General features: G+C 41.4%; 1 protein-coding gene across 1 annotated transcript; it reads right to left on the bottom strand.

Annotated features, from left to right (window-relative positions):
- Nucleotides 1-5,073: 5,073 nt before the first annotated feature.
- Nucleotides 5,074-15,464, bottom strand: dph3 (diphthamide biosynthesis 3). The gene is made up of 3 exons (XM_067985439.1): nt 14,717-15,464; nt 13,007-13,081; nt 5,074-6,383 (listed from the first exon to the last, which is right to left on the bottom strand). The coding sequence occupies exons 1-3, from the start codon at nt 14,822-14,824 to the stop codon at nt 6,315-6,317; spliced, it is 252 nt and encodes an 83-aa protein (XP_067841540.1). The 5' UTR covers nt 14,825-15,464; the 3' UTR covers nt 5,074-6,314.
- Between the last annotated feature and the right edge of the window lie 1,542 nt (nt 15,465-17,006).

Below are 17,006 nucleotides of genomic sequence, written 5' to 3'. Positions count from 1 at the left end.
TGGAGTCTCTATACGACTGAAGCATAACTTCCTCCCCTTTGTATTCCAGCCACCTTGAGATAAAAGCCAACATTCCATATTAGCCTTTTTGAATACTTTTTGTACTAGCTTTTAGTGATGTGTGTGCATGGACACCCAAGTCCCTTTGCTCCTTCACTGTTCCTAGTTTCTTACCAAATATTCAGATGTGTCATTCTGGGATCCAAAGTGGATGACCACACACTTCCTTCCCCACATTGAACGCCATCTGTCACAGTTTTGCCCACTCATATACTGTAATGTATAATAACACAAAGAACAACTGCATTCCATTTGGTTATGTCCCTTCCTGCACTTTAAATAGTTTTTAATTCTACCCACACCCGAAGAGCTCTTAGATAAAGTAATCAAAGAATCAAAGTGACAGTATGCTTGAGCTGCTCAAAATGAAAAGGGTATTAATGCACTGCAGTAGGCATAGACAAAGAAAGGTAGAACGGGCAACTGCATCACATGAATGAAAAACAGTAATCTTCATTTGACATCAAAAGTTTTGAATGCCAAACAGGTGCACACAGTGCAAAATGCAAAGACACAATGCAATGCGTTTTTGCAGATTCAATACTCTAGCTGCATATCTTTAGAAACTGCTTATCAGACAGAAAACGGAGAAAGTGCAAACATTTTTTCTCCATACAACCAAAATAGGCAATAGATTTCAAACAAAACCCAAGCCTGTCAATTATACTCCTCTAGCAACTTGACATGGAATGACAAAGAAAATTACTAGCCCCATGAGCAGACGACATCAGAGGCCCGAGTCAATACCTTTTTAATGATTCATGATTGGTGCTCCCTCAAAGGTCATTTTGATATACAAGACACACTGAAATCTTATTTGACTCTGTCTAGTCAAACACAGTTGATGGATAGAAGATGGATCATATTGTCTAGAAACAAGCTTTCTAATACTTACAAGTGAATGAACATCCTTTGTGACATGTTGCCAAAGTTCTCATATCACTGTCTCTTCCCATCATATGATGATATGGTAAAGATCACAATACTAGCAATAGCTCTTCTTTCACAATTTTAACATGAATTGAATAGCTTACCTTTAGCATGGAATAACATGCCATTTTTTTGTGTTTTGCTTATGGCAAGATTCCATTTCTCCCCCTCATTTTTCTGCAAATTTTGCTTTATACTACCAGTTCCATTCCACTATACTGGTAGTCCTTCCTCATGCTCCATAGCATAAGTGAAACTGTTCGGTTTTACCTATTCTAAGGAACAAGGGTGATTGTGGTCATTTTGACCTTTAGCCCTATTATTTAGAAGCTGCCTGCCCCAAGTAAATTTGTCCACATTTACAGTCCAGAAATGTTTTTTTGTTAAGTACATGAATTTTGAAAAATAGGTGCAATCTTTAAATTAGAAATTTAAAACAATTATTTTATCTTGAAATAAAAGGGATAGAATTTGCACACAGAGGTTTTGATAAAGACCTGGAAGTGATCTATCAATTTCAATGTTGAGACAATGGAGAAAAAAATAAAATAGGAAATAGAATGTTGGGGTACATAGCCAGAATAAGGGAGTACAAATCTACAGCAGTTAATGTTGAGGCTTCATATTACACTTGTCAAGCCACATTTGCAATACTTTGTGCAACTCTTGTTACTACATTTCTAAATGGACATAAATGCATTAGAGCAGTGTTATCCAATATAAATTGCTGACTGGCCACAGATGTGGCTATAGGAACAGGAGTAGATCATTTAGCACCACGAGCCTGTTCTGCCATTCAATGAGATCATAGCTGATCTGTGACCTAACTCCATATACCTGCCGTAGCCCCATATCCCTTAATACCTTTGGTTAACAAAAATCTTATCACTCAGATTTAAAATTAACAATTCAGCTAGCATCAACTGCCATTTGTGCAATGTTGCTTTATCGTTGCTGGGTCAAAATCCTGGAGCTCCCTGCCCAACAGCACTGTGGGAGTACCTTCACCACATGGACTGCAGTGGCTCAAGGCAGCGGCTCGCCACCACCTTCTCAAGGGCAATTAGGATTGGGCAATAAATACTGGCCTTGCCAGCAATGTCTACATCCCACAAATGAATAAAAAAAAGTTCCAAACTTCCAGCACCCTTTGTGTATAGAAGTGTTTCCTAACTTCACTCCCGAAAGTTCTGGCTCTAATTTTTAGGCTATATACCCTAGGCCTGGACTTCCCAACCAGCAGAAATAATTTCTCTCTATCTACCCTATCAGTTCCCCTTATTATCTTGAAAACTTTGATCAAGTCACCCCTTAATCTTCTAAATTCCAGGGAATACAACCCTAGTTTGTGTAATCTCTCCTCGTAATTTAATCCTTGGAGTCCAGGTATCATTCTAGTAAATCTACACTGCACTCCCTCTAAGGCCAATCTATCCTTCCTAAGGTGCGATGCACAGAACTGAACACAGTACTCCAGGTGTGGTCTAACCAGGGCTATGGCAACACCGTTTTAACTGCATGCACTAATTTTAGTGAAAAACGGTTTACATACACTCACAATACGGGTAAATATACTTCATGTATATATTTATTTAACAAATATCTATCACCCTTCAGTATCCAAGGAAGTATAGCATTTAATGATCAAAAACCATTCTGCTTTTTGTCTTACTATTTTACCAACAAATATTCAAGTATACATGCATACGCTATACCAATATGAATATTGAGATCATATGCTCAATGACAGTGCCTATTACTCATTTTTTATTTACTAATCAGAAATGCAATTAGCCAGATCTGGATTCCCAAGTAGCCACATGTGGCTAACGTATTGGACAACACTGCGTTCGAGGGAATGCAGAGAAAGACTAACAAGAATCATCCCAAACTAGTAAATTGTTTATGGTGTTGTCCAATCAGCTGATGAATACAATTTCTTTTAATGAATGAGATGGGAGAGTTTGGAGAGAAACTTCAAAAACTCACGCCATAGAGCCACTTAACAGCCAGTTTGTAGTTAGATCCCACAAACAGCAGTGCAGTGCGATAAATAACCAGTTGTTTTTGATGGTGTTGGTTGAGGGGTAAATGTTGACCAGGACACAAGGACAGCCCCACTCTTCAAAAAGTGTCATGGGACCTATTGTGTCCATTGAGAGGGCAGACAGGGCCTTAGTTTATCATCTTATGTAAAAGATGGCCCCTCCAACAGTACGTCAGCTCCTTCACTGAAGTGTCGGCCTAGATTATGTGCTCAAATCTCTGGAGTGGGGCTTGAGTGCTACCACTGAGCCAAAGCTGACACCTTATAAGATCAATGAACATACTGAAAATTAAATTTAAAACAGCTCTTTAAAAAAATCCTTCACTCAAAGTAATAAATTCATGGAATGATCGAGCTGGCAAGATAGTGGAATCAGACATTAGAGTAGCTCAAAATGCAGCTGGATTTTGGGCTGGTGAGATGGAGTACTGAATACCATTTTCTTATCCTCTGCTTTTATGTTATGAAAATCAGCTATAATAGCCAGCAACCACAATGAAAACATCTGATCCCCAAAAGACTGGGCACAGATCCAGAGAGAAGTGGGGAGGGCGTGGAAATCAGTTAATCACTCTACATTACCACTATGCAAAAGCACCCCCTTGCAGTTGTACAAGTTGAGTCACAGCAACCAAAATAGGTCACTGAATAGTTGTTAGTTAGCTGTTAGCATTATGCATACAAATGTTTATGGGATTTGGCAGATTTATGTAAACCACATTGAATACTGTAAATCTGAGAAACTGAGTACACAAAATATTAACCTGGCTTTTTAGATGTTGATGAACCTGTAGTATTTTACAGATTTTGTATTTAAAATAAACCACATCAGGAATAAATGATTATCTGTACAACAAGCACTTGATAATCAAGTCAACGTGGCTTTAAACAGGGAAGATCCTGCCTGACCAACTCTGATTTCTTTAAGTAACAACCCCAGTCAAGTGGTAAACCCTATGATATTCAGACTTCCAAAAGGCATTATCTTCCACACAAGATTACTAATTAAGCACAAAGCTGTGAGGATTCAGGGCAAAATGAGTATAGGTAAGAAACTGGCTGAAGGGTAGAAAACAACAGGCACTGGTTACAGGAGTTGTATCAAGGTGATGGGGTGGGGAAGTTCTGAGTGTGGTGCCCCAGGGCTCAGTGTTAGGACACTGCTGTTTCTAATTTATATTAAAATGACTTGGATTTTGAAACTCAATGCATATTGGTTAAATTTGCAATTGATACCAAATTAGGAAAGGCAATGAAATCAAAGAAGCCCAGAAATTAAAGAATGAACTAAGCAAAATATGTAAGCACAATAAACAATGGTAGATAAAATTTAATGCAGACGTGTAAAGTGTTGCACATAGGAAGGAAAAATGGGCAACATGCATACTGAATGGTGTTGAAAGAGACCTCAACATGTCCAGTCAATACAAAGCAGCAATCAAGACAATAGAATGCTGAATTACATAACCAAAACAGTAGAATACAAGTCAGAGGAAATAGTGATCGAACTATACAGTGCTCTGTTCAGACCACATCTTGAATGCAGCGTTCAGTCCTGCTTGCTGAGAAACAGGGGAGTCATTCAAGCGCTGGTGCAGAGGAGCCACAAGGCTGCTCCTTCTGTCAGGAGTCTGAGTTATGAAGACTGGAGACTTGGGCTTTTCAGCTTGGAAGGGAGGTATCTGCAAAATGATCTTAGAGGTATATAAGATAGTAAATGGTACACTACTTAAAATTAAGCAATGAGTGTAAGACAAGGGGACACTGATTCAAACTAGTACTGTAAAAAGTAACCTTAGTACAGAAGCTCTTCATGCAGAGTGATCAACACTTGGAATGGACTTCTGGGAGGAATGGTTGAAGCGAAAACCCTGAATACATTTAAGAAACAACTAGATGCAGCAAAGGGAGAGTGTAGGGTTGTTCTGCATGGATGCGTTAAAGTTGAGGAAAACCACTGGCCCATCTTCAGTATATTGTGATCTTGTGACAACTTTCAGACATGAACAAACAAGAACCTTGCAGATACTGGTAAATAAAAGTGAAAGTCTTTTAATAAAATATTGCATTAAAACACAAAAGGCTAAAAAGATCACAATGATAAGCACATCCAAACTGACAAGTCTGTTTCAAAACTTTGACCATCCATCTTCTCACTTCAGATCAACAAAAGTTTCAACTATTATAATACCCAAATGTTGGCCAACGCAATTTGTCAGCAAGTAAATTTCACTTTTTAAAATGATCAAAACTGAAATTAGAAGAATGTAGAGGTAGTGACCATGACCATTTTAAAATCAATTTATACTTGGCTGTGATCTCCAGTAATACTCTCTATAGGACCAGTAATCTACTTTATATTGTGTAAAGGACCAACTGCACAAGAGTGTTTGTAATCTACTGCAAACATCAGGTCAGGAACCCACTAAAGACCAATGTAGTAGCAGTAAGTAGTTCCAGCTGTTGAGTCTGTCTCTAACCATGGTAGAGATAGTCAGTCATTTGGATCTTCAGTAGTGTTAAATTAAGTACCTAATATACTTGTGAAGGACTTCAGCATATACCAAATGTTACTTTATAATCACTAGCAATCAATCATTTCACACCAGGGTTATATAATAAACTGAATTATCTTTTAATATTGTGCATTTTGGTGTTCCAGAACTATTTTAAAGCCAATCCCCTGAATATAAACACAGTATTACACAATGCCACGTCAACATCTGTTCAGTCCTTAGAAATCCTGATTCTCAGGAGCAACAGTTCAAACCAGAACACTCCCCAAGCAAATCAAGTTAGAGGGCCTTCCTGCTTAAAATAAGAAGGGTTGGTTATATCCTAATTTCAAATTGCAAACTTAAAACTGTAGAAATCTTATTTCAGCAAGAGCTTTTCAATTCCAAGCAATAACAGCAAATTATTACATCCATCAGCCCGTATGATTTTCTTCGGGAGAATTCCAGTCCTAGTCTCACTGCAGTCTAATATTTATCTTGCGGTTCACCCCAGCTCAAAGCCTTAAAAAAGCTTCTAGGAATCATACAATAAATAATAGTTTGTTAATTTTATTCTACTACAGGTTTTGGTCTGTAATTTGCATATAAAACTGAATGAATCAGTAGTCAGATACTTGTCCAAATCTTGCATAAACTACAACTCCATCTCTTAGTTGTGGTAACTGGATTTCATCTCCATGTGCATCTTGATTCATGATCAAAATATCACTGCTTTGTAGAAGACACCTCACATATTCGTCAGAGCTTCGCAGTCTTAGCAATCAGCATTTCACTTTTTCCAGTTTATCTGTAGTCACCATTTCCACTATTTCTCCAGACATGAACTGATCCTAAAACAAAATACATTAAGATTTCAGACAAGATTTTTTAATGTGCAATAGTTACTATAACTTTATGATAGTGTATTGGCAGAGATTTGCAAAATTAGCAAGACCACCTATTTGCAGTTTTCATGGAAAAATGGACGAATCATTGAAGACAATCCCCAAAGCACCAGTTAAAAATCCCTGAATACATTGAAACAAAAATGGAATTTGATTTAAAATCACCCCTGTAAAACAGTAGAAAGACTACATTGCCTCCAGGCCTCCCTCTGATAAGAATTTCAGAAGCTAACAGATAATGTTGACAGCTTAGAAATCTATATCCCAGAAGCTCTCCTCCTTCTCCTGTTGCAGCATCAATGGAGAACTGACTCAAAAGTTATTATGAACATTACGGAGTGCAAGTGGTGGGAAACAAACTCAGGCAAGCTCCGTCCCGAAGTCAATATGGAGTACGCGCTGAGTCGGAGAATCCTCCTGACAGCTCTATATGGGCAAGGTGCTGGATGTGCTCCAATTTACTCCATCTGGTCTCAGGACTGGATACTGCAAAATTTTTTTTAAAAAAAACAGGTGTGACTCTTACTCTACAATCTCTGCAACTTTGCATACCGAGTCACTGAACTCGTAAAGTTGATCTGAGTTGAGAACAGAGGCACATCTCTGGGGGCAGGGAGCAAGGGAAGGTGAAGTCAATCCTGAGTAAAGGGCTGATCCCTACACATTTAAAGCTGTGACCATACATAGCTAGAGTTCAGTTGGACAGGGTGTAGGTGACCACCAGACAGACTAGCAGGAATAGGCAGGCAGTGCAGGAAACCCCTGGGAGTGTGGCACTCACAAACCTGTATTCAGTGTTGACACTTCGGGGGAGTGCAGTCAGGAGCAAATCCACAGCACCGTGGGAGACTCGGCTGCATGGTCCGGGCAGGGGGCGGGGGGGGACGACACAAAAGAAATGCAGTTGTTATAGGGGATAAAACAGTCGGGGGGTAGAAGGGGTTTCTGCAACTGCCGACATGAGTCCCGCATGGTGTAGCTTCCCTGGTGTCAGGGTAAAGGACATCACTGAGAGGGTGCAGAATTTTTTTTGGGGGGGGGGGGGGGGGGGCGGGGAAAGAAAGTGGAGGAAGGGGAATAGCCAGAAGTTGTGGTCCACGTAGGAACCAACAACAAAGGAAGGAAAAGGGTTGAGTTTCAGGAGCAAGGGAGGAAGTTAAAAAGCAGGACTTCAAAAGGTTGTAATCTCTGGATTACTCCCAGTGCTATGTGCTAGTGAGTATAGGAACAAAACAGGCAAATGCATTGCTGGAGAAATGGTGCAGGAGCGAGGGCTTCCAATTCCTGGGGCTCTGGGACCAGTTCTGGGGCAGGATGGATCTGTTCAAGGTGGATGGTTGGCACCTCAACAGAGCTGGGACCAATGTCCTCACGGGGAGGTTAACTAGTGCTGTAGAGGAGGGTTTAAACTAATTTGGCTGGGGGGATGGGCACTAGGATGAAACAGAGAGGAGAAACAAGGTGCACAGAGGATTGGGAGGGACAAATAGCACTAAAGTAAATAGTTCAGAAATAGGAGGGATCAGACAGGGGGCAAAGGCAAGGCAGTCTAAGATGAGTTTAGAGTGCAGGTGCGTAAATGCACGACGCATGGTGATCAAGGTTGGTGAGCTTTAGGCTCAAGTCGCCAAATGGGACTGTAATATAGTGGTTATAATAGAGACCTGGCTCAAAGAAGGGGAAGATTGGGTACTCAATATTACTGGCTACAAGGTATTCAGGAAAGATAGGGAAGGAAAGAGAAGGGGGGGTTGTGGTATTGATTAAAGAAACTATTTTAGCACTGGAAAGGGATGATATAGTTGAGGAGTCAAAAACAGAATCTCTCGTTACAATTGAGGAACAATAGAGGAGCTATTACACTACTGGGTGTATTACACAGGTCACCAAATAGTAGGGAGAAGATACAGGAGCAAATTTGCAGGCAAATTACAGAAAAATTCAAGAACTATAGAGTAATGATAATGGGGAACTTCAATTATCCCAATATAGACTGGTACAGTAGCAGTGTAAAAGGCAAAGAGGAGGAGGAATTCCTGAAATGTGTACAAGAGAAACTTTCTGGAACTGTGTGTTTCTAGCCCAACAAGGAAGTAGTGCTGAATCTAGTTCTGGGGAATGAAGTGGGGCAGGTGGAGCATGTTTCAGTGGGGGAGCATTTGGGGGAACAGTGATCATAATATCATTAGGTTTAGAATAGTTATGGAAGAGAATAAGGAACAATCAAATGTGAAAATACTTAACTGGAGGAGGGCTAATTTCAGTGAGTTAAAAGGGATCTTGCCCAGGTGGATTGGAATCAAAAATTGGTAGGCAAAACAGTAATTGAACAACGGCAGGCCTTCAAGGAGGAGTTGCTTCAGGTACAGAGTAGACACATTCCTACGAGGGGGAAAGGAAAGGCATCCAAACCTAGAGCTCCCTGGATGACTAAAGATACAGAGTTTAAAATGAAACAGAAAAAAGGAGGCTTATGACAAATGTAAGGTTCATAATAGGTTGAGAACCAGGCTGAATACAAAAAGTACAGAGGAGACCTAAAAAAGGAAATAAGAGGGGCAAAGAGAGAATATGAGAATAGATTAGCAGCTAACATAAAAGGGAACCCAAAAGTCTTTTATAAATAGTAAAAGGGTAGTCAAAGGGTTGGATCAATTAGGGACAAGAAAGATCTTCTTGTGGAGGCAGAGGGCATGACTGAGGCACTAAATGAATACTTCGTATCTGTCTTCACTAGGGAAGACGATGCTGCTATTGTAGCTGTAAAAGGAGGTAGTAGCAATATTGGATAGGGTAAAAATAGATAAAGAGGAAGTACCTAAAAGTTTGGCAGTACTCAAAGTAGATAAGTCACTCGGTCCAGATGGGATGCATCCTAGGTTACTGAAGGAAGTATGGGTGGAAATTGCAGAGGCTCTAGCCAAAATCTTCCAATCCTCCTTAGATATGGGGATGGTGGTGGAGGACTGGAGGATTGCAAATGTTACACCCCCGTTCAAAAAAAGGTAGGGACAAACCCAGCAATTACAGGCCAGTCAGCCTAACGTCAGTGGTGGAGAAACTTTGAGACACAATAATTGGGCCAAAATTAATTCTCACTTGGAAAAGTATGGGCGAATAAATGAAAGTCAGCAAGGATTTGTTAAAGAAAAATAATGTTTGATTAGCTTGATTGAGTTCTTTGATGAAGTAACGGAGAGGGTTGGTGTTATGTACATGGACTTTCAAAAGGCATTTGATAAAGTACCACATAATACTTGATAGCAAAATTAAAGCCCATGGGGTTAAAGGGACAGTGGCAGCAGGGATACAAAATTGGTTAAGGGACAGAAAGCAGAGAATAATGGTGAATGGAGGGAAGTATACAGTGGTGTTCTTCAGGGGTCAGTATTAGGACCACTACTCCTATTGATATATATTAGTGCCCTAGACTTGGGTACAGAGGATATAATTTCAAAGGTTTGCAGATGACACGAAACTCAAATATAGTAAACAACGTGGAGGATAGTAACAGATGTCAGGAGAACACAGACAGACTGGTAAAGTGGGCACACACATGGCAGATGAAATTTAATGCAGAGAAGTGAGAAGTGATGCATTTTGGTAGGAAGAATGAGGAGAGGCAATATAAACTAAATGGTACAGTTTTAAAGGGGATGCAGGAACAGAGAGACCTGCAAATACACAAATCTTTGAAAGTGGCAGGACAAGTTGAGAAGGCTGTTTAAAAAAGCATATGGGATCCTGGGCTTTATTATTAGAGGCATAGAGTACAAAAGCAAGGAAGTTACGCTAAACCTTTATAAACACTGGTTAGGCCTCAGCTGTGTTCAATTCTAGGCACCTCACTTTAGGAAGGATGTCAAGGCACTAGTAAAATTGAAGTCAATGGGAATCAGGGGGAAACTCTCCAGTGGCTGGAGTCATAACTAGCACAAAGGAAGATGGTAGTGGTTGTTGGAGGCCAATCATCTCAGCCCCAGGGCATGGCTGCAGGAGTTCCTCGGGGCAGTGTCCTAGGCCCAACCATCTTCAGCTGCTTCATCAATGACCTTCCCTCCATCATAAGGTCAGAAATGGGGATGTTCGCTGATGATTGCACAGTGTTCAGTTCCATTCGCAACCCCTCAGATAATGAAGCAGTCTGAGTCCGCATGCAGCAAGGCCTGGACAACATCCAGGCTTGGGCTCATAAGTGGCAAGTAACATTCGCGCCAGACAAGTGCCAGGCAATGACCATCTCCAACAAGACAGGGTTTAACCACCTCCCCTTGACATTCAACTGCATTACCATCGCCAAATCCCCCACCATCAACATCCTGGGGGTCATCATTGACCAGAAACTTAACTGGACCAGCCATATAAATACTGTGGCTACAAAAGCAGGTCAGAGGCTGGGTATTCTGCAGCGAGTGACTCACCTCCTGACTCCCCAAAGCCTTTCCACCATCTACAAGGCACAAGTCAGGAGTGTGATGGAATATTCTCCACTTGCCTGGATGAGTGCAGCTCCAACAATACTCAAGAAGCTCGACACCATCCAGGACAAAGCAGCCCGCTTGATTGGCACCCCATCCACCACCCTAAACATTCACTCCCTTCACCACCAGCGCACTGTGGCTGCAGCATGTACCATCCACAGAATGCACTGCAGCAACTCACCAAGGCTTCTTCGACAGCACCTCCCAAACCCGTGACCTCTACCACCTAGAAGGACAAGAGCAGCAGGTACATGGGAACAACACCACCTGCACGTTCCCCTCCAAGTCACACACCATCCCGACTTGGAAATATATCGCCGTTCCTTCATCGTCGCTGGGTCAAAATCCTGGAACTCCCTTCCTAACAGCACTGTGGGAGAACCTTCACCACACGGACTGCAGCGGTTCAAGGCGGTGGCTCACCACCACCTTCTCAAGGGCAACTAGGGATGGGCAATAAATGCAGGCCTCGCCAGCGACGCCCACATCCCATGAACGAATATAAAAAGGCCTTAGAGAGGGCACAGAAAAGATTTACTAGAATGGTACCAGGGATGAGTGACTTCAGTTAGGTGATATATTGGAGAAGCTGGAGTTGTTCTTCCTCGAACAGAGAAAGTTTAAGGGGAGATTTGATAGAGGTGTTTGAAATCATGAACAGTTTTGATGGAATAAACAAGGAGAAACTGTATACAGTGGCAGAAGGGTCAGTAATCAGAGGACACAAATTTAATGTGATCGGCAAAAGAGCCAGAGGCAATATGAGGAAACTTTTTTTTTAAATGCGGCAAGTTGTAACGATCTGGACTGCACTGCCTGAAAGGGTGATGGGAAGCAGATTCAATAGTAACTTTCAAAAGGGAATTGAATAAATACTTGAAGGAAATAAAATTTTCAGGGCTATGGGGAAAGAGCAGGGGAATGGGACTGATTAAATAGCTTTTTCAAAGCACTGGCACAGACAATGGGCCAAATGGCCTCCTCTTGTTCTGTACCTATGATACTATGTGCTCTGCACCTTAAAATCAGATGAGACACAGTAAGCAATATGTATTTTGAATCTGCCCATCATTTCACATGCACTAAATGTTCTTTAAGAGAATTTATATAAAATTGTCAGAACTTCACAAAACAACATTTTCTGGGCACAATCTGTAGCATATACAAATTTATTTGGTTTTTGAGGTGGCGGCAGGAAGCTGAAAGAAAAAAAAAGGAGCTGGGAAAGGAGCTTGCTTATTCCAACCTCCCTAGCGTTATGGACAAGAGGTTACCTGTGTTAATGAATAGATGACAGCTAATGGAGGCTGGGACACTGAACAAATTTAAGACACAGCTCGATGCTTTGTCAGGAGTACAGTTGGGCTGGCATTCTGGAAGGATTAAAGGGACCAGAGGACTTTCTTCAGCAGAATGTATTTTGTAACAACCACCTGACTGCATTATCTAAGCCAAAACTGATGATCTGCTAATGATGGTCATTAGCAATGCCTGCTAGTTAGCTGTTTTGGTTTGATACAAGCACACAATCATGAAGCTATTCATTAAATATAGCTTTTAATATCGTCAAAATCTGTATGTAAACAAACTATTAATCTACAGATGGTGGGCAAGAGCTAGAGTACAGTAATGAATTCCTCCATAAATAAGAGCATACATAGATTCTATTCTCACTTGAAGCTTTCACATAATAATGTGTATACAGACATCTCAGGGCTACAGAAACTTAATGATAAGCAGTTCTTCTGAAAGTTCTATTGTTTCCAATTGGTCTTCATTTATGGAGTAGACTTGATTTAAGAGCCTAGCAGGTTCATAATTTCAAGCAGAAACTGGGTCAGGTTTGTTTCTGAATACAGTTTACATTTTGCATCATCTCTATAAGGCTGCCCTTGCAATGTTTTTTATCTACAGCTTTATATGGCTTATGAACAACAAATCTAAGATGAGATTATATCAGAGATCATTGTGCATCAAATAGTGCTGGGCTATTGAAATCAGTAATTTTCCAATTGGAGAAATTCTTAAAATATTAAATTAAAAAGGCAGGACATTGGTTTTCAGCATCACTCAAATAAATAAACTTACTTTATCATAAATGACTTTGATTATCAAAGAACAACTTGGACATGTTGCAACCTCTTCCCCATTTTCCAGATCTTCCTGCAAGATACCAAAACAAAGTTTTTTTTTTCTTCACCTCTCAAAATGTGCTAATACAGGCTGGGAATGGTTTCACAGCTGAAAAACTACAGTTCCTTCCTCAGTGACCACTCTTCATACAAGATTATGGACTTGGGACAAGAGAGTGTTCATCAAGTTTAATCTTGTCCTTGTGTGTGTGTGTGTGTGTGTGTACACACACACACACACACACACACCCCTTTTAAATATAAAGTAATCAAGACTGGGATTCCCAAATAATTTTTCTTCTTTCCAAGTTCATAAGTGTCGAGACCAATTGCAGCACTGGATGAGGTTACAGATAGAAAGAGGTGAGGTCATGGAAGGATTTCAACAGAAGGATGAGAATTTTAAATTTAAAAAATGTGTTGGGGACCAGAAGCCAATGTAGGTTTGACTGAAAACTGGCTCACAGGTGATGACACCTTGCCCCTTACTGAAACCTTCCCACCTGTTTATTGCACACCTGTCCCAAACCATCACAACAGTAATATGGCCCTTATCACAGTCACACCTTGGTCTTTCACCCACTCCACCAGCATCTTATCCTGTCCCACCCCTCTCTTTTAAAATCCTCATTGAGTAATTCCACCCCCCTCTCCTCTCCAATGGTTTCTGTTCTTGATCACTGACAAAACCATCTCCAACCACTTCCTTTGATCAGTCACCAGCCACATCCTCCTCTCCCTTCCTTCTGTGACCACCCCAGAAAAAACAAACACTCACCCAAGTCACTTACAACTACTCTCAAACTCCCAACTGCCTAGCTTTTGACCCTTAATTCTTCACAACTTCTGCAAAGCACAACTCCATCTCCAATTTCCCTTACTTTAACAAAGCACTTTAACATGTTGGTGCCACACAGATCCATTCTATCTCTCCCTAAAATTCCTGCCATCAGGCCAATTACAAACTATCTATCCTTGCCACCAACTCTATCCCCCACCCTAGCTAATGTCTCAGGCTGAGCAAAACTGTTCACAACCTTAATGTCCTAGTCAATTCTGAGTTGAACTTCTGGCCCCATATCCTCTCTATCACAAAGATTGTCTACTTCCACCTCGATAATATTGCCCATCTGCGCCCCTGCTTCAATCTTCTGCTGCTGAAAACCTCATCCAGACATCTGTCACCTTCAAACTGGACTATTCCAATGCTCTCCTGGCCAGCTTCCTATCCTCTATAAACTTCAGGCTATCCAAAAATCACTAATACCACAAGAGGAGTTTTTGCTCCACTCCAACAGATGTCATTTATAATACCATGACACCAGCCACAATGAGACTCTTGTATAAATAGTATTAACAGCCCAGTAAATCACCTCCAGCAGCATCATTCCGATGTGAGATGATTTACTGGGTATTAACTATTATAATTACCCACTAACTAAAAAATGTCTTGCACTCATCAGTGGTGATCTCCTGTTAGGAGGTTAATTCATTAGCATCACAATTAGTTATTGTCAGGTGGCGGGTTACCCTCAGTTAGATCAGTTATAGCCGTTATACTAGTTAGTGGATCGGTTATATATTAGTATATTTATTAGAATCCGCTCGTGGTAACTAGTTTCTAGTTGTGATTAGGCCCGCTCTGTCAGCCCCTCCCCATTCCCACCTTGCTGATGATGAACGTGTCCCCACACGGACACGGGTAAGAATAACTCTCCGTCTCCTCGTCATACTCGAAATCCTCGATCTCCACCTCGTCGTGATACACGGACATGACGGCGGATCACTAGCGGCCCCGGGCCAGCCCAAGCCCCGGCCTCCTCTCTTGAACTCGGGCCCTCCTCTCGCCGCCACGCGTTCTCCCCAGCACCCAGCAGGCCGGCGTGACGCTCCAAACAAGGCCTTTATTGGAGTGAATGTCGACACCGCCGCCAGGCCGATGACGGGGGCGGCGGTCTGCGCATGTGTGAGGCTTGCTGCTGTTCCGCTGCTCGCGGCCAGTGATTCCCTCAGAGGGAAAGACTTGTATTTCTGTAACTTTTCACACCTCAGGGCGACCCAAAGCGCTTTACAGACAATGAGGTACTTTTCAAGTGTAGTCACTGTTGTAATGTTGGAAAATCAGCGCTAATTCTGGTGACTATAGTCGGCTCCTAAATAGTCACCTGAGGTGAGTTTGCTGCTCACCTTCCAAGGCCTTTCTCTGGTCCATAATCTCCCCCTGATGACTTGAGATGGATGACGTTCTTTCCGAATTTGACCAACCCAAAGAAAATTTTAATATTTCTTAAACTCAAAAGAACCTATATTCAAAAAAAAATCCACAAGGCGCTTGTATTTGAATTGAACGACTCTTGGATACTGGTTACAGACAGATGGGGGTAGAAATTGCTTGGAGTGGCGAACCAACACTGCTCAGCGCTGCATAAATTTTTACAAACCCGTTAACTTACTGCGGACTTTTCTTCGGCTCTTCCACGAATAGTAAGCGAAGAAGAGCCCAGCATTAGTTCATGCAAAGCTAGGACCTTGGGAGAAGCGGGAGGATCGATTTCTCCCCTCGACTAATCCGATCGCAGCATTTTTGACAAGCTGCATTAACTCTGCAGGCTTGGAACATTAAAGTAGGAAGTGAAAGATGCATTAAAATCAATGTAAAAACAGTTAAAGACAGCAAAAAAAGAGGGCAAGAAATAATTGAATTAAATGAAAGTGACAGAAGAGAAAAGTTTTTAAATTTTTTTTTAATATATAAAAAATGTTTAATGTCCAAAAACTATTGAAATAAGGAGCAAGAGACTCCACATTTTTAAAAGTTAATTTTTAGTTGTTAGGCAGTCATTAAGACTTACCACATGTTAAAACTTAGTTTAGACCTGGTATTTTTAAGCGTACCGGCTTTTTGGTGTAAACAGTTACTTTCCAGCTGGGCAGATAAGCAAGTTTGCACTTTTTCAATGATTTCTCTGACTGCAGTGTGCGACATACCTTTAATTCGAAGCTGTCATGTCGCCAGCGAACCAGCAAGAGCAAGTTCCGGATTTCTGCATTTCACTGCGCATGTTTTACTTGCACCATTGAGCTCACAGTTCTTTCGTGAGCAATTTCTGCCCCAACATCTGTTCTACGCCTGTTGTGTTTCAAAACAAGCTGGGTCATTTACTGTGAGTGGTTTTTAACCCCTTATGTACTTTGACAAAAAAAGAAGCCAATAAAATGTTACAGTTGGCCTCAGCGTCCCTGGACAAAAGAACATAAGAAATAGGAGCAGAAGTAGGCCATACGGCCCCTCGAGCCTGCTACGCCATTTAATAAGATCATGGCTGATCTTCGACTTCAACTCCACTTTTCCGCCCCATCCCTTAAAATCCAAAAATCTATCAATCTCAGTCTTGAATATACTCAACGACTGGGCATCCACGGCCTTCTGGGGTAAGAATTCCAAAGATTCACACCCCTCTGAGTGAAGAAATTTCTCCTCATCTCAGTTTTAAATGGCTGACCCCTTATCCTGAGACTAATGTCCCCTAGTTCTAGACTCTCCAGCCAGGGAAAACAGCCTCACAGCATATACCTTGTCAAGCCCTCGCAGAATCTTAAGTGTTTCAATAAGATCACCTCTCATTCTTCTAAACTCCATAGAGTATAGACCCATTCTACTCAATCTCTCCTCATAGGACAACCCTCTCCCAGGAATCAAACTAGTAAACCTTTGTTGCACCGCTTCTAAGGTAAGTATATCCTTCCTTAGCTAAGGAGACCAAAACTGTACACAGTACTCCGCAAGTGTGGTCTCACCAAAGCCCTGTACAATTGCAGCAAGACTTCCTTACTCTTATACTCCAACCCCCTTGCAATAAAGGCCAACTTATCATTTGCCTTCCTAGTTGCTTGCTGCACCTGCATGTTAACCTTCTGTGTTTCATGTATAAGGACACCCAAATCCCTCTGAATAC

The sequence above is a fragment of the Heptranchias perlo genome, chromosome 6, assembly GCF_035084215.1.
Source record: "Heptranchias perlo isolate sHepPer1 chromosome 6, sHepPer1.hap1, whole genome shotgun sequence".
Classification (NCBI taxonomy): Eukaryota; Metazoa; Chordata; class Chondrichthyes; order Hexanchiformes; family Hexanchidae; genus Heptranchias; species Heptranchias perlo.
The sequence above is the reverse complement of the archived record's forward strand: the minus strand, read 5'-3'. Positions and strand labels throughout refer to the sequence as shown.